A 22,471-nucleotide genomic window follows, 5' to 3' on the forward strand; every position below is an offset into this window, starting at 1 on the left:
ACGTGTGTGCATGAGTATGGAGGTCTCAGGAGCTGTCAACGTTATTCTTTTTTTTTTAAAGACAAATCCTCTCAATGGCCTGGAACTCACCAAGTCCTATACACCAAAGATCATATTTGCTTGTATGTGGTCCACATCTACACCTCTGTTGTATAACCGTTTCCTCTGAGATTGAAACATTCCTTCCTGCAGAGAAGATCCTGCTTGGAAAACCACTCAAAAAAGCCTTCAGGAAGTCCCTGAAACTGAGCAGATTCAGTAGGCCCCTCCTTGTTAGAGTAGACAATAAAAGCTGAGAGCCAGGCTTAGATGAGGCAGGCTGAGTTGCAGAGAAGACTCAGAGGAGAAAAGCCACAAAGCCTCTTGAGACCAGACCCTATGTGTCGAAGAAGCAGAAACTAGCGGAGCTGCCTGGAAGAGGTACAGCCCAACCAAGATGCCTGGAAAAGACACTTGCCAACATGTTGAGCTGCCTACAGGCTGTGGCATGTGCTCCAGGTTCCCAGCTTTATAAGCTGTTACCCTAGCTAGGGTAGGCTTTGGTCATTTCTCTCCTGTAAGTAACCCCTCACCCATAGTGCAACCTCAATAAAGCTCATTGGTTTTCCTAGGTTACAATTTGATGGTATCTGTACTTTGATCTGCCATGGGCTCCCTAACCGGGGTAAGTACATGAGTGTTGTTGCCTTCTCCATAAAACTTTTATCACACAAGAGGCCATGATGTGGCTCCGGCCTTCAAAGTCTAAGGGTGACACTGGCACAGTGGTCTACACTTGGGTCCACGGGTCCTGGAAGAGCGTGATGCTGTCCGCAGAGAGGGCTCTGGAAGCTGGCGTACAGGCGATAGCATCTGGGAGGTGGGCATGAGCATTTGTACAGGACGGGGTGGGACAAAGACGAGCCAGGGTGTGGCAGTGGCGGGTTTGGAGGGCAGCCCTGACAGGACAAAGGGAGCACACGGCACTTGATGTCCACCCTTTACTGTGGCCCCAAAGCAGGTCACACGGTAAAGCCTGAGGTCCACAAGGTGAGAGCGTCATCCCGAATTAAGGGCGGTAGGTGGTGGCAGGGGCACAATCATTATGTCATTGGGAGGCAAAGGCAGTGTTTTCACCAGAAATGTTATCATTCTTAGTCACCAGGACGGATAGGTTAAGGAAGGAGAACGCGTGCAAGGGTTGATAGTAAAGATTAACTGGTTGTTTCAAAAGAGCTGAGAAATGAAACAGCTTCCCCGACAGAGATACTCTGTGGAAGGAGGAGTTGAAGCGTACCAAAGTGGGGAAGGCCCCTTCCATCCCAGAGCCCTCTCAGGCAAAGGACAGTGATGTGTCAGAACATTCATAAGCCTCCAGTGATACACACAGGCGGACACGTTCAGGTGAACACACTCAGGTACACACTGAGGTGTCGTTTGAGTCCCCCGTCCACCCTGGGAGGGGACCTGGCTCCTCTCCCTCCCAGCTCTCTCAGGAGAGCTCCTGACCCCAGTCCTGTAGTATGGGTGTCAGTTAGCGGCTTGGTCACAGCATATATGAAGTGAGTCTTCCCTTCAGTCACGTGGACTGAAAGAATAAGAGAGAGTGCCCATATGTGTGCCCTGTGGAGCACAATGAGGACAAGCAGCAAGAGGGAGCACGGGAGGTGAGAGGGCACAGGGGAAACTAAGAGAGAACAGACAACACGGGTATATGGAAATGCCATCATGTGCCCGGCAGTAGTGGTGCATACCTTTCTTTAACCCCAGTACTCGGGAGGCAGAGGCAGGTGGATCTCTGTGAGTTGGAGGCCAACCTGGTCTGCAGGACAGTCAGGGCTACACAGAGAAACTCTGTCTCAAAAACAAAAAAGAAATAAAAAATGCCATAATGTAACTAATTACTTTGCATAGTAGCTTAAAGCTTAATTACACATAACGAATGACAGAAAGAAATCACCCCCTCTTTTTTTTAAATAAGGGAGTTTATAAAAAATTACCTAAGGACTTTTGAACTTTCAGAAGCTATGATTATCTGCATAAGATATGCAGGAGACTGGGCCCTTCAACAGTTCCTCATGGGGGCGGGGGGGGGGGGGGCTCAGGAGGCTCCGCCTCTTTCAGGTTAGGTTGCTGGGTAGACATTTTCCTCTGTGCTGACAGTCCCTGGTAAGTTGTCCGTGTCTCTGTAAGTAGCCCTTTACTCGGCAGTAATAAGCCATCCTGATAAAACTCATTGCGTCACCAGAAACCAAACCAAACCAAGAAAAGACATTGATGTAGAAGGTGGGACAAGGAAGGGGACAAGGAGCAGAGCTAGAGGACAGCGGGAGGGACCTTGGTCCCAGAATGTACGAATATGAGAGTGTCACTCTAAAACCACAGGACTCTGAACATGTACTGGTAAACTTGTATAAAATGAGCAAGATAGCTCAGTGAGTCAAGGAGCCTGCTGCCAAGGCTGCCAACCTGAATTTGATCCCAGGAACCCAAAGGTAGTTCCCTGACTTCCACATTGTGCAGTGACACACAATATATATGTATATAACCAAAGGTGATTAAAAAAAACCTTTCGAGCTGGGTGTGGTGGCCTCCTAGCACTCCGGAGGCAGAGGTAGGTGAATCTCTGTGTGCTTGAGACTAGCCTAGTCTACAGAGCAAGTTTCAGGACAGCCAGAGCTGTTATACAGAGACAGAGAAACCCTGTCTCAAAAAAACAAAACAAAACAACAAACAAAAATTTTTTTGAAAAAGTTTTTTTTTTTCTAGATAAATGTAGCTTTTTTTCTATAATGTTAATTTTTTTTTAAAGCTCTACTCATCAAGTCTTGGTTTTAGAATATGAAGACTTCGTGAGCGTATATATGGGGGCTGGAGCAACGGCTCAGTGGTTCAAGGTACAGGTTGTAGAAGACTCAAGTTCAATTCCCAGTACTCATAGGATATCTAACAAGCACCGGAACCTCCAGTTTCAGGGGATCTGACACCCTCTTCTGGCCTCCAAAGTCACCAGGGCTCACACATGGAACACGTAAATACATTATAGGGCGAGCACTCCTACAGATACAAGAAAAATGAAATTAAAATTTAAAGTGTACTATATTACTGTCACCAGAGAGGTGACCTCTCATGTTCTGGGAATTTTAGGTTCCTGGTCTCAGCTATCAGAACACTTCTACAAGCTCAACCTTATGCCATCATGACTTCCATTCTCTAAGTGAGGCAGCTAATGGCCATTGAGGTTAAACAGTGTGCTGGGAACGGCAGACCCGGCATGGAGCCCTGGTTTGTCCAGGTGGTGACACCATGTATCCTTCCTGCTATAAATAAGCAACTTGCCTTATGTCCGAAAAACAAGTTAAGAATGGACACACGGTTTTACCCAGGACAGACTTGCAAAACTGGCTTTCCTAAAGCAAAGAGGCCAACTCCACAAACAACTACATCAACCCATCTAGCCAACAGTAAACACATACAGTAAACCATAGGAGCCTATATCATTATTATCAGAGTTGGATACATCCTATCAACCTTTTCCACCTATTTATAAATATATTGTTACACTATGTAGTGGCCAACATGGCAAAATGGTAACACATTTTATCCACTAACCTGCTGTTTTTGTTTGTTTGCTTGCTTGTTTGTTAGCGACAGGGGCTTTGTTACTTATCTCCAGCTGGCCTGGACCTGCTATACAGCCCAGGCTGTCTTCAAACTCCTGCCTCAAACACCCCAGTGCTAGAATTGCAAGCATGCTCAACAACTGGACTATAACGTTCCTTTTCCATAAACAATGTAACTGAGATACCTGCTATGCCTATGTAGCACTTCACTGATTTCATCTGGTACTTGGTAGGCATCTGGGCTGTGATTGGTTTTGGTAATAGAAACAGCGCTGCCTGCCAGGCACAGTGGTGCATTCCCTTAATCTTAATATCAGCACCTGGGAGACAGAGGCAGGTGGATCTCTGAGAGTTCCAGGCCAGCCTGGTCTACGTAGTGAGTTCTAGGAGAGCTTGAGCTACATGATGACACCCTATCTTAGGAAAAAAAACAAGACAAAACAAAACAAAGTTAGTTAATTAAGCTGTGTTATACTGCACCCCCAAACACATGCCTCATTATTGACTTGGGACAAACTAATAAAAAGCATCGAACCCGGCATGGATCTGTAGAATACCCTCAGAAAGGACTTCACTGTCCTTGCACACATGTCCTCAGCTCTCCTCTCCCAACAGCTACGTGTTTTCTGTCACTTAAGCTTTACCCAGACAGTAACATAGTTATTTAACCTGATCACTTGATGAGAAGCAATCATCTCTTCCTGTCACTTTGCATTTTCTCTTGTGAAACTTCGGTTCAAATGGGCACATAAGCCAAGGAGTTCAGCGTGATATACTAGCGGCCACAGAAAACCACCAGACCATTCTGTAGGTAAGCAGGTGGACATGTTAATGGAGGAGTGTGATAGTTTGAATGTAATTGGCCCCCCATAAGCACATAGGGAGTGAGACTATTAGGAGGTGTGGCCTTGCTGGAGGAACTGTGTCACTGTGTGTCGTGGGCTTCCAGGTCTCACAGGCTCATGATATGCCCTGTGTGGCACCCAATCGCCTTCTACTGCTTGTGGATAGAGATGTAGAACTCTCGGCTCCTTCTCCAGCACGATGTCTGCCTGCGTGCTGCCATGCTTCCTGCCATGATGATAATGGGCTAAACCTCTGAACTGTAAGCCAGCCTCAATTAAATGCTTTCCTTTATAAGAGTCGCCTTGTATCTCTTGACAGCAATAAAATCTGAACTAAGACAAGGGGCTTATTAGGCCTAGATACCTCTTCCTAACTACACCTATGAGAAGTAGGCTGTGTACAGAGTATCAGATCCGAGATGCAGTTTCTATACCAAGTGATCTTGCTTATGAAGGCTGTAGAAATACTATGTGGGATGGGTTAGAGTTTTAATTTATTCTTCAACAGGGATGGGTGGGGGCTTCTAAGTTGTATTTGGAGAAGTGTTATGAGCTGAACTGTATCCCCACAGATTTATATGTTGAAGTCACTCCAAAATGTGGCTGTATTTGGAAATAAGTTCTTTAAAGGGTAGCTAAGTTAAAGTGAAGTTATTTTGTGATCCCTAGTTCACCATGACCACATTTAGAAGCAAAGGATCAGGCCATTACCTTAGTTATTTTGAGATTGTTGTGACCAAACACAATGACCAAGGAAACTTATAGAAGGAAAGTTTTATCGTGGCTGATGGACCTTGAGCCCAGCATGGTAGGGTAGAGGCAGAGTGGCAGAAGGTGGAAGCTGACAGCTCCTGTCTATGACGGCAGGCACTGAGTAGAGGGAGAGCCAAAAGAGGGGTGGGGGCAGGCTTCAAACTTTCTTTTTAAAATAGGATTTACTTGTTCAGGTATCTTACGTATATGAGTGTTCTGTCTTCCTGCACACTAGAAGAATCAGATCCCATTACTGATGGCTGTGAGCCACCATGTGGTTGTTGGGATTGAACTCAGGACTTCTGGAAGAGCAGTCACAAGCTCTAAACTTCTGAGCTATCTCTCCAGCCTGGTAACGCTTTAAACTTTCAAAGGTGTCCCCGGTGGCACACATCCTCCAGCAAGGATGAGCCTCTTAAACCTCACCAAACAGTGCCACAAACTGGGGACTGTTTCTATTGCTGTAGAGAGACATAATAATAACCATGGTAACTCATTAAACAAGTTGTAATTATCTGGAAAACTGTGTCACATGTCAGATGCTCTCCATCTCGGGTATATTTGTTCTCTTATTCAAAAAGTATATCTTACATTAAAAAAACCCAACAAATTATTCAGAACTATAAACCAGAAGAACTAATTTGTAAAGATTATTTTATTCATACACATATGTGTCTTTGAGTATATATCATTCATGTGTAGGTATTCACTGAGGCTAGGAAAAGGTATCAGGTCCCCTGGTGCTGGAGTTCTACATGATCGTAAGCTCCTGACATGGGTGCTGACATGGGAACTCAGGTCCTCCAGGAAAGCAGCCAGAGCTCTTCATCACTGCGTCACCTCCCCCACCCCAGGAGAACTAACTTCTATGTCTCTCGCTTTTCTTTACTGACTCCCAGACTTGGGAACAAAGTATTTTGAAGTCAGCATTCCTTAGGTTGCTCAGGCTGGAGGCAGGAGTATGGTGCTGGCAGCATATCAGGAAGGGAGTGCCTCTGTAAAACCATCTGTGGGGCAGCTTCTTAGTTCCTGGAATACCATAGGAAAATGATGTCTGAGCAAACAGCCCTCCTTGGCCCAAGGTAGGGACAGCTGCGGTACACGTGACATGGAACAAGTCACAGAGAACTTGCTTGGAGTGGCTTATTGGAGTCCCATTCTGAGGCCAGCAAGATGGCTGTCTCTGACCTCTGACAATGTGCTGTACCAAGAGTGCCCTTTTCACGTAACACACACACACACACACACAACTAAAGAGTAAAAGAAGTCCCAATCTATAGGACTATGCTTTTCACAGACTATTTTGTCTTAATCAGTAGGAGTTTGTCATGTGTGCATTTAGAGGGGGAGATTATTCAGGGTTAAGGACAAGAACAGACACAAAAATGGAAGTTTCTGAAACATAATAGGGGAACCTGTTTGAAATCCTGTCCCTCTGAACTACTTTGGACTCTTTGGTTTTCTCCAATGCAGTCCAGCCCCTGGTCTGGGCCACTGTGTATCTTGTCTGGATCCTGTCCTGGTGGCTGCTGTAATCTTCTCTCTCCCACTCATTTATTCCCAGGTTCCAAACCTTTAATGGATGCTTTTCTTAGACATTATTTCAAACTTTGTTGTTTGTGTAGCTCTGGCTGTCCTAGAACTTTTACCCTGTAAACCAGTCTGGCCTCAAACTCAAGAGATCTGACACCTGAGTACTGAGATTGAAGGCATGTGCCACCATCACCCAGCTATTTCAAACGCTTTAATGAGAGTTTGCTCCAAAGCCCTACCTTGAGTCTAGGATTTAACCTGTTATATAGTCACCACTCACATGTAGCTCTTTACATTTTAAATTAATTTAAATGAAAAATCAAATTATTCCCCCTAGCTGCATCTTAAGTGCTCATTGGCAACATGTGTCCAGAGGCCACTACTGTACAGAACAGCATGCTCGACAGACGCACTGGCTGGGATGAACGGAATCAGTTAATCAAACAAAGGCACCGGGTTCTCTGAACTCACTGTGAGTTCTTTAATTTTAAGGCCTTTCTTCAAGCTCAGTGAGCTGTTCTGCCTTGAAATGGCTCTCTCGAGAACCTCCCCATACCACTGATTTGGAGGCAGTCTCCTGTGCTGTTTCCTTGTAATTCTCCCAACCTTTCTTACCATAGAAGCTCTCTCATTATAGTTTTGACTTACTTTCAAATATAGCCACAGCCCCCGGGTGACTGCAAGCTGTTTGGGGACCAAAGCCATTGTTTATGCTGTTGGTCGGTCCTTATACAGCCAGGTCCTAGCTCAGTGGCTGGCACATGTATCTCCCTGTATGTGAGATAACTGAATCATTGAGTGTGAAATCACACCTGTCCTTCACAGCACCAACATTAGGGTGTCAACAAATTAGGACTCAGAATTATTATTATATTTGTGCCATAGGTCCTTTGGCAGTCAGTAAGACCCACTGAGGGCCAGGCATAGTGGAGCATGCTTTTAATTCCATCATTCTGAAGGCAGAGGCAAGCAGATCTCTGTGAGTTCCAGGAGAGACAGGGCTAAATGCTTAGACCCTCTCCTTTTCAGGACAATGGACTATGTCTTAGTTAGGGTTTTATTGCTGTGAACAGACACCACGACAAAGGCAACTCTTATAAGGACAACATTTAATTGGGGCTGGCTTATAGGTTCAGGGGTTCTGTCCATTATCATCAAGGTGGGAACATGACAGCATCCAGGCAGGCATGGTGTAGGAGGAGCTGAGAGTTCTACACCTTCATCTGAAGGATGCTAGAAGACTGGCTTCCAGGAAGCTAGGAAGAGGGTCTCAAAGCCCACACCCACCAAGACACACTTCCTCCAACAAGGCCACACCTCCTAATAGTGCACTCCCTAGGCGAAGCATAGTCAATCCACCACAGGCTAACTTTAAGAATAAGGATATAGATTTTAAAAAGAAACTATTTATGCTGAAATTCTTACTAAACATTAAAAACAGATTTCAATAATTTATGAGATAGTAGCACAAACACAACAGCAATGATGTGCTAATATAGCATCAATACAACCCATAATACGGCCCATATCCATCCTCATTTCAGAGTGTCTGTGACACATGGTATTTTGAGAGGTCATTAGAGACAAAACCCTCTGGTCATGTCTATAAGTGAGTTGATAGATTAGGTTACGTGAGCTGAGAAAATCTGCCTTGAGTGTGGGCAGCACCAATCTCCGGTATGGCGTCCTAGGCTAAGTAGGGAGGAGAAAGCAAGCTGAGCAGGAACACTCAGTTCTCTCTGCTTCCTGACTACAGACGCAGGGTGGCCAGGTGCCTCACACCCCTGTCCCCACACTCCTCCTCCATCATGACGGACTGTACTCTCAAACTGTGAGCCACAACAAATCCTTCTACAAACAGCCTCTGCCGCGTCTTCTGTTACAGCGATGAAGGAAGACTAATATCGTCGGTGCTTATATAGGTGGCGACTATTCAAGAGGTGCTGTTAACAATGCTTCAGTTTCTTGACCACATCCATTATCAAGGAAAATGCTTGTTTCACGTCCTCCCTGGGGATGAGGGCCAATTCGGGGTACCATCACCCAAGTTCATGAACCATCTGGATGCTAAGTGATTCCAAATATCCACTTCTGATTACCAGTTTAGGGTTGAGAAAACACAGCATCTTAAAACGGTTCCTTGGAGCGCTGGGACAGAGGGTGTCTCCATCCAGGAGGGCCATGTAGCATGGACAGACCTGGACGCCAATCTGAATTTTGTTTCTTCACTAATACACGACTGTGGACAATGTGTCTTCATTTACACGCTGAGCAAGTACCACAGGAGGTAATGACTGCCAAGAATTACAGGCATCCTCTCCTCTTCAGGATCGGCAGCTGAGCAGTTTTAGGAGGGACTTGTAAAAATCTTTGGGGAACCACGGGTACTTTATTCAGAGGTTCCAGATGCCATTTTGATAATACTTGAAATACCACATCTTAGTGTCCCTGCTCTTACCTTTTGCCCCACACAGAGAACCTGAGAACCAAATGTAATATCATGGTGATAAGCTTTCTCACAGTAACCTTCATTCACACTCTGAGGTGAATAATGAGGGTTGGGGCAGAAATATGGCTGCATTGGTCAAAGAATGTGTAGGACAGTCAGATTCAAAGATACCCAACCTCAGACAGATCATATCCTCCCTACACCCACAGGCGTTCTTAAATTTTTTTTTCACTAGAGGGTTACAGTAAAATTAAATGAATACTAAAGCAAACTAGACAATTTCGGGTCCAAAAGAAATTCCAGTTCTTCAGACTTCAAAAGGCAGTCCAGATATCCAGAAATGAGCCCAGCCTGGATTACAGGAGGATTTGGGGCAGTTAGATAAAAGCCACCATTTCTTAGGAGCGTGTGAAGCCTGTTCCCCAAAAGGGTAACTTCCTCTTACCTCTAGCAGAAGGGACATATGGCTCTCTAAGTAGCATATACCTGTGGCACCTATCAGCACATCAAGGTCCATGGTAGCTTCCAGAACCCTTCAGTCCCTAGTCGCAAGAGCTTGTTATACATAGTTGACATCCCCCCATTCCTCCCTGTCTCCTGGCCCTTCCTTCCTCCCAGCTCCCCATCCTCCTTGTAACCCTTGCCTTTCTCCCCAGGCTAGAGCTTTTCTCTCTGCTCTTGCTATTCTCCCCCAACCCCCATCTCCCTTCTCCTAGATAGCCTTGGCCATGCCCAGTCTGCTGGCCTTGTTCACTCTACTTCTTTCTCTTTCTGCTCTGGAATTTTCCAGATGCCTCTGCATATTTCCTCTCTTTTATCTCTTAACTCTAAAAGTCTTCCCTTAACCTTACTGTGGTGCAGTCCTGTTGGCAATTTCTTTATTGAACCCCACCACCACAGACGATAACAGCTCAATGGTTGAAAACATGGCAAGAAATTTTTTTCCCAACTATTCATCCTTGTAATTCTTCTTAGTCCTGGGATTCAGTTTCAGTGAACACTGGAAAATAAGCTTGCAAATGAGGGCCTTTCAGTCTTATATTAAAATAACTATTCAACAAAACTCCACTGCAGAATTTCAAAACACAGGACGGACATGGTGCTGGAGAAGAAGTACACACAGCTCATTCTTCCAAGATGGTGTCAGTCTGCCTGGAGACTCCTGAATCATTCTCCTCCACTGAGTTCACTGCACAAGAGAGGTTTGCATGCAGCTCTGGGGAGACGCAGATGGAGCAGTGCCAACCTTACGGAAGGCTGTCATTAATTGCTCCTTCTCACAGCTCATTCTATCCCTAACACCAGGCTTTCACTGCATGCCAGACAGGGCTGGTGAGCAGAGGAGAGAGGTGGGCTAAATCGTAGTGTTTCCCTTCTAGTGGTGGGACTGAGACTAAACCCTTTTAGGTATTATTTCTGTACTCGTGACATGGGACAGTAATATGTTGGTCCTCTCTCTCTCTCTCTCTCTCTCTCTCTCTCTCTCTCTCTCTCTCCCTCTCTCTTCCCTTTCCCCCTTTCTCTTTAACTAACTAACTAACTTTCCAAAATGCTGCCCTTTCCCTCCTTCAGAGTTCTTCCCCACTCCCCTTTGCCTCTGAGAAGGCAGGCCCCCTTGGGTATCCCCCAACTCTGGCCCATCCAGTCTCTGCAGGATTAGGCACATCATCTCCCACTGAGGCCGAACAAAGCAGCCTTCTGCTACATATGTGCCAGGGTCTAGCCAATGTAGTCTTTGGTTGGTTTCTGAGATCTCCCTGGGGTCCAGGTTAGTTGACACTGTTGGTCTTGGGGGTGGGGGAGTTGCCATTGCCTTCTGGCCTTTAATCCTTCCCCTAATCTCTGTCCAACGTTTGGCTGTGGGTATCTGCATCTGAGCAACATGCCCTTTTAAGACTGGGAAGACTGGTTAATCTGTGTATACAGTGTGCAGCACATTCCTCCCTGGCACATAGCAGATGCTCTATAAATAGAAATATTATTAAGTTATATGTATGTAAAAATCTCTTTACTGACAAGATGACAAGAAAAAAATCTTTCTTTGTAGAAAAATAACATCTAATATTCTTCTTTGTTCTCTACAACTGGTAAAATGTAAGAAGTGTGTGTAAGTATCCGTGCTCTGAGAAACTCTAGAGTTTCAAACAAAGCAGACTTTGGGAGATACTTATTGTAGGGAAGGGTATTTTCTTAACATCCATTAAAACACAAAGTGTACAACTAATGAATACATCTAGACTACAGAAACAGAAGTCAGGTTAAATTTGTATTTTTTTCATAAATGAGAAAACATGTAATTTAATTAAAAAACGACTCTGTATCCCTGTTAGGAGAAATGGAATTATCATTCAGAAGATTATAATCAGCGGGTAGGAGAAACAGCTTGGCAGGTAAAAGTGCTGGCTGCCAAACCTGATAATTCAATCCCTCCATGGCATAAGGAAAGGACCAGCTTCCACAAGACGTGCGTGCACGCACGCGCAAGCACACGTGCATGCACACACACACACACACACATATATATATTATTGCACACACACACACACATATTATTGCATGCATACACACACATATTATTGCACACACACACACACATATTATTGCATGCATACACACACACATATTATTGCACACACACACACACACACACACACACACACACACACACACACATATGCCAAGAAGGAGAAGAAACAGCAAACAAAAAACTTTACCAACTTCAGTCCACAACTCTTTATCTGACACAAACACTTGTTTCTGAGAAAGAAAACCAAAAGGCCTACATGTTGGGGAGAGACCTTCTGCTCTGGCAGAACTCCACTGCAGCGAGCTAAATGCAGATGAACCACGGTCATCTGGTCTAAATTTGTTTCAAAGTCTGTGGCAGTTTACATACAAAGGAAGCAGAGCAAATGCACTTTTACACCTTCTGGGTCTAGAACTTAAAACAACAACCCTCCCCACTCCCCCCCCCAAAAAAAAAAAAGTTGGAGAGGGTTAGCAGTGCTAGAGACTAAGCAAAGCCAGCTTCTAAAGTTAACTCATCCCAGCAAGTTCACCAAATCTCTCTCCCCCAGTTCTGTTTTCTTCCAACACTTTAGTGCAGATATGTAATTCCGAGTAAAACTTGCTAATTCATGTGTTTCGGGTTGCCATACTTTGACATCTGACCAGACAGGAGGGATAACTCAATGGAAAACTGAACATATGTGTGTATGTATAAGCACATATGCATATTTATGTATGTATACATGTGCATTACATACATATGCTTCAGAACTTTTTCAAGTCTGTACTGCACAAGCACATTGTAGATCTGCAGCAGAGCTGGCACGGCAAGCCGTAACCAAGTACTCCTAGCATCCTGCCTTAGCTAAAGTTGCTCCATGGAACACAGGCTGGGAAATGCTGGACTCTAAATGTGAATGACCTACAGGGATCTGGGACGGTGATAACTCTTGCCTCTGTTAACAGACATTTGAGTCCGACACTCCTCAGTTTGTCCAGAGTTGTGCATTCTGATCTCACACTAAAATTTACACTTTTCCTGTAAGCAGACACCAGAGTCCTACCACTTAAAGCATCTTGTAATGACTACAGATGCTTATGTGTGCTTTCTTCCTTGCTTACAACAGAGATCAAAGGAAGGGGCTTGCTCCCGTTCCCCCATCCTCTGGCTGGGTACAAACTTGTGTAAAGGCGGTAGCATTCTCAGCCTGATGAAGGTGACAGCTGTGCTTTTCTTATCTAGGCAAAGGAGACCTTGGGGACAGGGATGACAGAGAAAAGGGTGTTTTTGAGGTTGTGCTTATTCCTAATTCTCCTGTCATTTGCCCTGGAATGGGGATCTCTAGAGAGAACATCACCTCTACGCTCTAGCACTCCATCCCTCCATCCCCCATAGGCAGCCAACTCCAGGGGATTTGTTTGTGTTGCTCCTGTAGTTATCCCTGTGGTTGGTGAGAAATTGAGGAGAAGGTGTGGGCTGATCACAGAATCCTTCTCTCCACAATTACATCGCAAATCACTCTGTCTTGTGTGGCTGCCAAATCCCTGCAGAACTCCTACACAGATGACAGGGAGGGGACTGTGACTCAGGTCCCTGCAGTCTACTATCAGGCAGGCTGTGCCCAAGTGCCAAGATCCATCCTTACCCAAAGGGACACAGCCGGAGCACCAGTCCTGGCTGCCATCCTCATGCTCTGCTCAGCCAGGGAGACTGTAGGGGCTTGCCTCGGAAGCCAGCTATTGCCTCCTGCTGTGCGCCGTGCTTTCACTGAATTCTCTCCACGTAAGCCCCTCCCTGGGTACCATCTGGTCTCTCCTAGGACCCTGACAAAGCAACTGGGAAGGAGATTTTTTGTGACTGTGAACTATAACAATGATACTGAGAAAAGGAAGATGTTAGCAACCTCTGGGTTCGATCCTTACTGCAAAAATAATAGTAACTGTAAGTTAATGTTGGGATTCAGACCCAGGGCAAGCAGCTGAGGCGCATATTTAACAAGCAGAAATAGACCAGGCCTCCAGGTTCTCCCAGCATCCCTCAGTCTCTACCTGGCATACCCTACCCTCTACCCTGAACTTTCCAGCCCAGGGGCTGAGATTTCCCCCGGCCCAAAGACTGTTTCCTATATGATCCAGACGTTTTGGTCTCTCTTCTCTTTTTCTCTCTTCTCGCCCTCTATCTGTCCATGTGCTTCTTGTCTTTCTCTTTCCCTCCCCTATGTCTCCTTCCCTGACTTGGGACTAGTGAACTCACTTGAGAGTGGCTTCCCAATAAACCTGGAGAGAGAGAGAGAGAGAGAGAGAGAGAGAGAGAGAGAGAGAGAGAGAGAGAGAGAGAGAGAGAGACAGACAGACAGACAGACATGCATATCCTCTAATCTGGCTTGAATTGGCTCATTTCGCTGGTGGGGAAATAACCTATCAGTAATAATAAGAATTACTAATGGCACCACGTCCAGTTCAGGCTACAACTCTGATTTTAACCACTTGAACTGATGAGAATTAGCATAAGCAACTTCCACTTAATGACGAAGCAGAAGCCCATTCACCACACGAGAACCAAGCACCCTTCCTGTTTTCTTCGATAAACATCCCAATGTGTTCTTCCCCAGGGCCATGAGACCTCTTTGGCAGGGCAAGAAGTTTATCCCTGGTGTCACACCTTCCAAGTCAGGCATCATGTAACTTGTTCTACACAAACTGTCTATCACACGTGGTAAGGTACAGACTATTATTTCTGTTTTCCAGATGATAAAATTGAGTCATAAAGATAGTAAGGGCCTTGGGTTGGTGGAGCTTAGGAACAGAACACTTGCAGAGCATGCGTGTGGCCCTCCATTTGATCTCTAGTGACACAAACACACACTCTCTCTCCTTTTCCCTTCCCCCAGCCTCCATTATTCCAATATTAAAAAAAGTCCCCAGAGCCCCTTGTCATTATTCCCTTGGTCCCCAGCAGGAGATGCTTGGGGGACTATAGATGGTCACTGGAGGAACTGAGTCACTAGGGGGAGGTCTTGAAATTTACCAGGCCCTGCTTCCTGTCTGTCTGCTTCCTGTTCCACTAAGATGTGAGGCAGTGAGGAGTCCCGCCACAGCCACACGCTCTGAACACCTTGAGGCCACCTGCTCCAGTGCTTGCCTCCTGGGATGGGCTGCATTCTCTCAAACCACAGCATTAACAAAGCTCGCCATCCTTGAGTTGTCTCTTGTCAGGTATTTGGTCCCAGTAATGGGAAAAATAAGAGCACATGCATATACACGTGTCTATGTGCATATAAATCTTCCAGTATATAGTATAAGGACTGCTGATGGGCATGTGGCTGGTATGGCAGACCCAGGATTTGAACATCTGTCTGTGGGATCGAAGCATCCATTCAGTACAGGAAGTGTGTGCCCCGTCCCTGTGAAGTCTTGGGAAGGAATCAGAGGGCTGGCTCTGAGTGGTAAAGAGGAAGCCCAGCCTCTCTCCCTAAGAGCTCCAGCTGCTGCAGCTGCCTCCTGCTCAGGAGATTCCCTTACTGTGAAAATGGGAGTTGTGGGCATTTAATAGCCACATAAGTCAAAGACAAAAGCAAACCAAGGGAGTGTTGATACACACAAAATGCCCTTAAGAACTGTGGCTGGCAAAGATAGGTTCCTTGGTGAACCACGCTGGAGGGCAATTCTATCAAATTCCAAAGCCAATCCTGTCTAAACCTCTGACTCTCCGTGCAGGATCACTCTTAATGCTTGAAGAATCTAACAGCATCCTGCATGAGAGAAGATGTTATCTAAACATCAAAAACGATACAGCGACAAGCTTCACAATGTTTTTGAGAAGGAAAACAAAATATGGTTGACACTGTGGGGGTGTCTATTGGAATAGTTTCGGCCATAGAGCACCTAGCAGTAATTCCTGTCATTTTCAGAGGAGAACAATCCTTTGGACAAATAGCACAAACACCAATCCAAACAGGCCACGATACAGTGCTTGTTGGTGGACCCGTCTTCCACCTGCAATGAAAGCCAGAAGCCCATCCTGGGACTACTGCAGAGTTTAACCAATGAGACCGTGGGACATTACAGGCCAGTGCACAGCTCAGAGAAGGCACCATGCTACAGGCATTTGGCTGCAAAATCATTACCAGTCTAGAGGCTGTGGCTGAACCCAGATTCTCGTTCTGTTTCACGTAACGGTTTTTCTCTCTTGAAATCCACCTTACTCTTACTGAGGAGGAAGGATGTGTGGGTGGCCGGCTGAGAGATTCAGCCTGGTGAATATATTACACTCAGATCAGCAGCAATGGCAGGAGAGAATACGCTGACAGCGGAACGATACTTGTACTAAGCAGTCAGAAGGCAACACCTTCAAGATGCACCATCAAATGCTTTTCCACTGTGAAGCTAACCATGCCGTCTGTGTATACGTCACCTCCCACCCCAGCACGACTGCAAACCACTGAGGATGCTAGCTTTCCAACTGGACAACCACATAGGTACTCATTCTGCAAACGAAGCTGGCTGGGGTGGGGGAGGGGAGGACTTGAAAGCCCCCCACCCCCACCCCCAAGTGTGCCAAAAGAGAGGTGCTCAGTGCTCTGGCTTGGAACTCCGGCTTACCGGTGGAGTCGGTCCCGGAAGCCCCGCCGCTTGCCTGCTCCTCGGTATTGATGAGCTGCAGGTCTGTGTAGGAAGGAGCAACGCTGGGACTGCTGGTGTCCTCAGAATGGGTGGTCCAACTGCTCTCCGACGTCAAAGGGCATCTTCTCAGAGAGTCGAAGGAAGGGCATGTCCAGCAGGGCATGGTCAACGTGAGGGCTGAGAACAGACGAAAATTGGAGGGGAGCTGATATAAATAGTTGTCTTTTGCTTATGTTTAGCCATCATTCAGGTCCTAGGCAGTGGCGGCCACCATAAAAGGCAAGGAAAGGCCTGGGATGAGGACAGAGAGTGTGGATTGGCTGAGGTCTCATGGGGAGTCACTGTTAAAAACATACCGAGGGGTTGGAGAGATAGGTCAGTTGGTATGGTGGCTTGACTGAGGATGGTCCCCATAGGCCATATGTTTCAATGCTTGGTCCCTAGTTAGTAGAAGGAACTATTTGGACAGGATTAGGAGGTGTGGCCTTGTTGGAATGAGCGTGACCTTGTTGGAGGAGGTGTGTCCCTAAGAGTGGGTTTTGAGGTTTGAAAAGGTCAGGCCAGAATCAATCAATCTTTCTCTGCCTGCACTTGCCAGTGAGATGTGCCCCAGGTAAATGCTTTCTTTTATAAGTGTTGCCTTGGTCACAGTGTCTTTTTATAGCAATAGAACAGTGACTCGGACAGAGGGTAAAGTCCTTGCTGTTGAAGCAGGGGTACCTGGGTTTGATCCTAAGCACCTACATAATAAAACAGGTGGGGTTTCATGTGCTAGTAGTACCAGCAGGATGGAGGCAGAGGCAGAGGTTCAGTGGGGCCTGCCAGCAACCCAGGCTACTCCGATCAGAGCACTGGGTCCCAGTGAGAGATCCTGTAGTCTCACAAAAACCAGGGATGGGGGTCTGTTAACCCGTGGCTTCCTCCCACTTAAGACATACACAAGTATACATACTGCATACATATGCACATAAAAGCAGATTGAAACTTGGGTCTTAGGACCCTCAAATTAAAGCAAAACCAAACAAAATCGAATTAAGAGAGTACAAGTAACTGTAGGCCCTGATGTTATTTCTAAATTTCGATTTCAGTTTCGTTCAGGCCCAAACTGCAGAATCCTTGCAGCTTCACTTTCACCGGGGCATGCCCTCCATTTTTCCTAGTGCATCAATAAACTCAGGAAAATGTACCAGGCTGCATTGCCGAATCAGAGGCAGAAGACATTTGGGTTAAGGGTTTAGGCAAGGGCTGGCGAGATAGCTTAGCGGTTAAGAGCACTAACTGCTCTTCCAGAGGTCCTGAGTTCAAATCCCAGCAACCACATGGTGGCTCACAACCACCTGTAATGAGATCTGACGCCCTCTTCTGGTGCATCTGAAGACAGCTTCAGTGTACTTATGTATAATAATAATGATAGATAAATAAATAAATCTTTAAAAAAAAAAAAAAAAAGGCTGAGTTCGAGGCCAGCCTGGTCTACAGAGTGAGTTCCAGGACAGCCAGGGCTAAAAGAGAAACCCTGTCTCAAAAAAACAAAAACAAAAAACAAAAAACAAACAACAAACAAAAAAAGGATTTAGGCAAACACACATGCATGTGCAAGATGTCGCTGTTCGGTCCAAGCCTGACAATAACTGGAAGTTCTGCACACTGTTACACACGCTGTGAGATTTAGTGGGGCAGCTGAGAACACAAATAAAATATCTCCTACAGGCAATAACTGCACTGACAGGCCTCTCAAAAAAGCAGAGTGGTTTTTTTTTTTTCTTGTTGGTTTTTCTTTTTCCTTTTTAAAAATACAGCTTCTTAGCTCAATGTACTTGTTCTTAGTGAACCGCCCGCCACAAGAGTTCTGTACAGTGCTGCATAAGGATTGTACCGGGCTAGAGCGTCGGTGAGCAGAGAATGAGGGGCACAAGCAAGTACGTTGGCAGAGAACCCATTCAAAGATTGTCTACAAATGTTTTAGCGTTTGATCTGTTTGCACTGGGAGGGAGGTGGTGGCTTCCTCTACTCAGGCTTAACCAACACAGAGGTTAAGAAACCTGCACGTTCATACGGTTACCCTGGCCGAAGAACAGAAGGTCAAGTTTGGCTAAGAGACGGAAAGGGAAAGTTGAGATCTCAGAAGGAATCGGTGGCAATCCTTGTGACAGTATAAAAATAAAACAAAAGAAAATCTGTGTCTGAAACATCTAGATTTTTGCATTGAGGGCTCACAGCTCTTTTCTTTCAAGCTATTCTCCCTGCAAATCACTCGTGAGCTATCCTCTCCACAAACGAAAAGCTCCTTTCTCTCTTTTCTTTTCTCTTCTTCTTTCTCTCTTTCTTTTCTTCTCTTTCTTTCTCCTCTTTCTTTTCTTTCTTTCTTTCTTTCTTTCTTTCTTTCTTTCTTTCTTTCTTTCTTTCTTTCTTTCTTTCTGTTTAGCATCATTACTATGTGACCAGCTATATGGCTGACTTCAGCTAGAATTTGAGATCACTAGGGAGTAAGGAGGGTTTTTTTTATTAGATATTTTCTTCATTTACATTTCAAATGCTATTCTGAAAGTCCCCTATACCCTCCCCCCACCCTGCTCCCCAACCCACCCACTCCTGTTCCCTGGCTCTGGCAGGGGCATATGATCTTCGTAAGACCAAGGGCCTCTCCTCCCATTGATGGCCGACTAGGCCATCTACTGCTACATGTGCAACTAGAGACACAGTTCTGGGGGGTACTGGTTAGTTCATATTGTTGATCCTCCTATAGGGTTGCCGACCCCTTTAGCTCCTTGGGTATTTTCTCTAGCTCCTTCTTTAGGGGCCCTGTGTTCCATCCAATAGATGACTGTGAGCATCCACTTCTGTATTTGCCAGGCACTGGCATAGCCTCACAAGAAACAGCTATATCAGGGTCCTTTCTGCAAAATCTTGCTGGCATATTCAATAGTGTCTGAGTTTGGTGGTTGTATATGGGATGGATCCCCGGGTGGGGCAGTCTCTGGATGGTCCTTCCTTCAGTCTCAGCCCTGAACTTTGTCTCTGTAACTCCTTCCATGGGTATTTTGTTCCCCATTCTAGGAAGGAAGTATCCACCCTTTGGTCTTCCTTCTTCTTGAGTTTCATGTGTTGGGAGTAAGGACTTTTGTCTGTTTTGCTTACCTCCTCGAATGCTGCCTGGCACGAGGTAGGTAGGCACTCATTACTTGTGGGTTATGTCCAGAAGAAGAACCACAAATCACTCCCCAGCAATCTGTATCAAAGAGAGCCTGTCAAAACCAAACCATGGCCTCTACACAGAGACAAAGGACACGCGAACAAATAACAGAAATAGAAAGCAAAGAAGGCGAGCTTCTAAAAGCTCATTCTAGGTCTGCCGCTCCCTAGATTAGGATCAGGTACTTGGAACCACGATGGAAATTAGCTCTTGGGTGAAGGGTCTTGACCTTATCTAGTACTCAACATAGAGCTATCAGCAAAGTAAAGAATTATCAGAGGTGAAATCCGGAACCTAGAAATGCAAACAAAACTCCGCTGAATTTCATACCCTGAGGACTGCTGAACCCGAGACCCTCTGCTGAGGCTGAGGCTGTGTGGCTCATGTGAAGGAGAGAGGGAAGAATAAACCTACAGTCAACCCAAGACAGATAACCTAACAGAGCTCAGATGCATAGACGGGAACACTTTTTACCTCCAGTTGGATATACAAAGACTAATGTCTACCTTAGATTTGGGAAAAATCTTCTGATAGAAGGTTCCACATAAGGATTTTATGTGGATCTGAAAAACCTTTAGCCTAGATTTCATTTGAAATATTCCCAGGTAGCCTCATGTACCTGGGAAAAAGCAAATACTAACCCTTTCTGGAAGAAACTGCCCCAATCTCAGGCAGAATGTCCCAAGAGGATGATGGTAGAAACATAATCCTAACAAACCACAAAGTACGTAGCAAATCGCAGTATCATGAATAAGAGCAAGCCAGATATTGGGAGGAGTGAGAAATGAGTCAGTCAGACCTGCAAAGGTTTCAGACAGTAGGTTTAGGAAGCAGGAAACACAACTAGGTACGATTTATTTAAGGAAATAAGAGAAAGAAAAATGCATTAATAAAAAATAGCTAAATGTATTTCTTTTTTTTTTTTTTTTTTTTTTTTTTTTTTTTTTTGGTTTTTCGAGCCAGGGTTTCTCTGTGTAGCCCTGGCTGTCCTGGAACTCATTCTGTAGACCAGGCTGGCCTCAAACTCAGAAATCCACTTGCCTCTGCCTCTCAAGGGCTGGGATTAAAGGCGAGCGCCACCACTGCCCGGCGCTAAATAGATTTCTACTTGAATGGACAGCATGAAGGGACAAAGAGATAATGGGAAAGATGTTGGAGAGATGTCACCCCCCATGGTGGGCAGAAACAAGTTCTCACCCATACAGATGGGTTCTTAAGAACAAGAGAGACAAGCCTCTTCCGGTCAGAAAAGCACCGGGGTAGCTAGGGCGCAGGGTCGGCTGACACTCGCCAGCTACCCACAACACCCGCCACAGGATCTTAAGACTTCTGGTGAGTGGAACACAGCTTCTGCTCCAATCCAATTGCGCGCGGGACCTGAGACTGCATTAGTTAGGGAAGCAGAAACCAGCCTGAGTAGGGCCACAGGCCTCATCCGGCCGGATCAGCACCAGGGTAGCTAGAGCGCAGGGTCGGCTGACACCCGCCAGCTACCCACGACCCCCGCCACAGGATTTTGAGACTGCTGGTGAGTGGAACACAGCTTATGCTCCAGTCCAATCACGCGGGACCTGAGACTGCTTTGGTTGGGGAGGCAGAAATCCGGCCTACGTAGGGCCACAAGCCCCTTCCGGTCAGAAAAGCACCAGGGTAGCTAGGGCGCAGGGTCGGCTGACACTCGCCAGCTACCCACAACACCCGCCACAGGATCTTAAGACTTCTGGAGAGTGGAACACAGCTTCTGCTCCAATCCAATTGCGCGCGGGACCCGAGACTGCATTAGTTAGGGAAGCAGAAAACCGGCCTGAGTAGGACCACAGGCCTCTTCCGGCTGGACCAGCATCGGGGTACTGCCAGCTACCCACGACCCCCACCACAGGATTTTGAGACTGCTGGTGAGTGGAACACAGCTTCTGCTCCAATCTTTAAACAGTGACAACGATAACAACTAACCCCAGAGATTACCAGATGGCGAAAGGTAAACGTAATAATCTTACTAACAGAAACCAAGACCACTCACCATCATCAGAACCCAGCACTCCCACTTCGCCCAGTCCAGGGCACCCCAACACACCGGAAAAGCTAGACACGGATCTAAAAGCATATCTCCTGATGATGGTAGAGGACTTCAAGAAGGACTTTAATAACACACTTAAAGAAATACAAAGGAACACTGGTAAACAGGTAGAAGACATTAAAGAGGAAGCACAAAAATCCCTTAAAGAATTGCAGGAGAACACTGCTAAAGAGTTACAAATCCTTAAAGAAAAACAGGATAACCTAATCAAACAGGTAGAAGTCCTTAATGAAAAACAGGAAAACACATCCAAACAGATGATGGAAATGAACAAAACCATACTAGACCTAAAAAGGGAAGTAGACACAATAAAGAAAACCCAAAATGAGGCAACACTGGAGATAGAAACCCTAGGAAAGAAATCTGGAACCATAGATACGAGCATCAGCAACAGGATACAAGAGATGGAAGAGAGAATCTCAGGTGCAGAAGATTCCATAGAGAACATCAGCACAACAATCAAGGAAAATGTAAAATGCAAAAAGATCCTAACTCAAAACATCCAAGAAATACAGGACACAATGAGAAGACCAAACCTAGGGATAATAGGAGTGGATGAGAATGAAGATTTTCAACTCAAAGGACCAGCAAACATCTTCAACAAAATTATAGAAGAAAACTTCCCAAATCTAAAGAAAGAGATGCCCATGAACATACAAGAAGCCTACAGAACTCCAAATAGACTGGACCAGAAAAGAAATACCTCCCGACACATAATAATCAGAACAACAAATGCTCTAAATAAAGATAGAATACTAAAAGCAGTAAGAGAAAAAGGCCAAGTAACATATAAAGGCAAGCCTATCAGAATTACACCAGATTTTTCACCAGAGACTATGAAAGCCAGAAGATCCTGGACGGATGTTATACAGACACTAAAAGAACACA

The 22,471-nt window shown here is 45.6% G+C and overlaps 1 protein-coding gene across 2 annotated transcripts in view; it reads right to left on the reverse strand.

Annotated features, from left to right (window-relative positions):
- Positions 1-22,471, reverse strand: part of Ston2 (stonin 2) — a 157,280-nt gene that overhangs the window by 67,850 nt on the left and 66,959 nt on the right. The window contains exons 1-2 of one of the 2 annotated variants that reach the window (XM_021179015.3): positions 19,452-19,541; positions 16,293-16,490 (exon numbers count right to left, since the gene is read on the reverse strand). In XM_021179015.3, the coding sequence (XP_021034674.1) occupies positions 16,293-16,476 (184 nt within the window). In that variant the 5' untranslated portion in view covers positions 16,477-16,490; positions 19,452-19,541. Of the gene's footprint in view, positions 1-16,292; positions 16,491-19,451; positions 19,542-22,471 lie in introns of those variants that run through there. The other variant, XM_021179014.3, reaches the window with a different exon arrangement.

Source organism: Mus caroli, unplaced genomic scaffold (genome assembly GCF_978045245.1).
Source record: "Mus caroli unplaced genomic scaffold, Mus_caroli_1 scaffold_14, whole genome shotgun sequence".
NCBI lineage: Eukaryota > Metazoa > Chordata > Mammalia > Rodentia > Muridae > Mus > Mus caroli.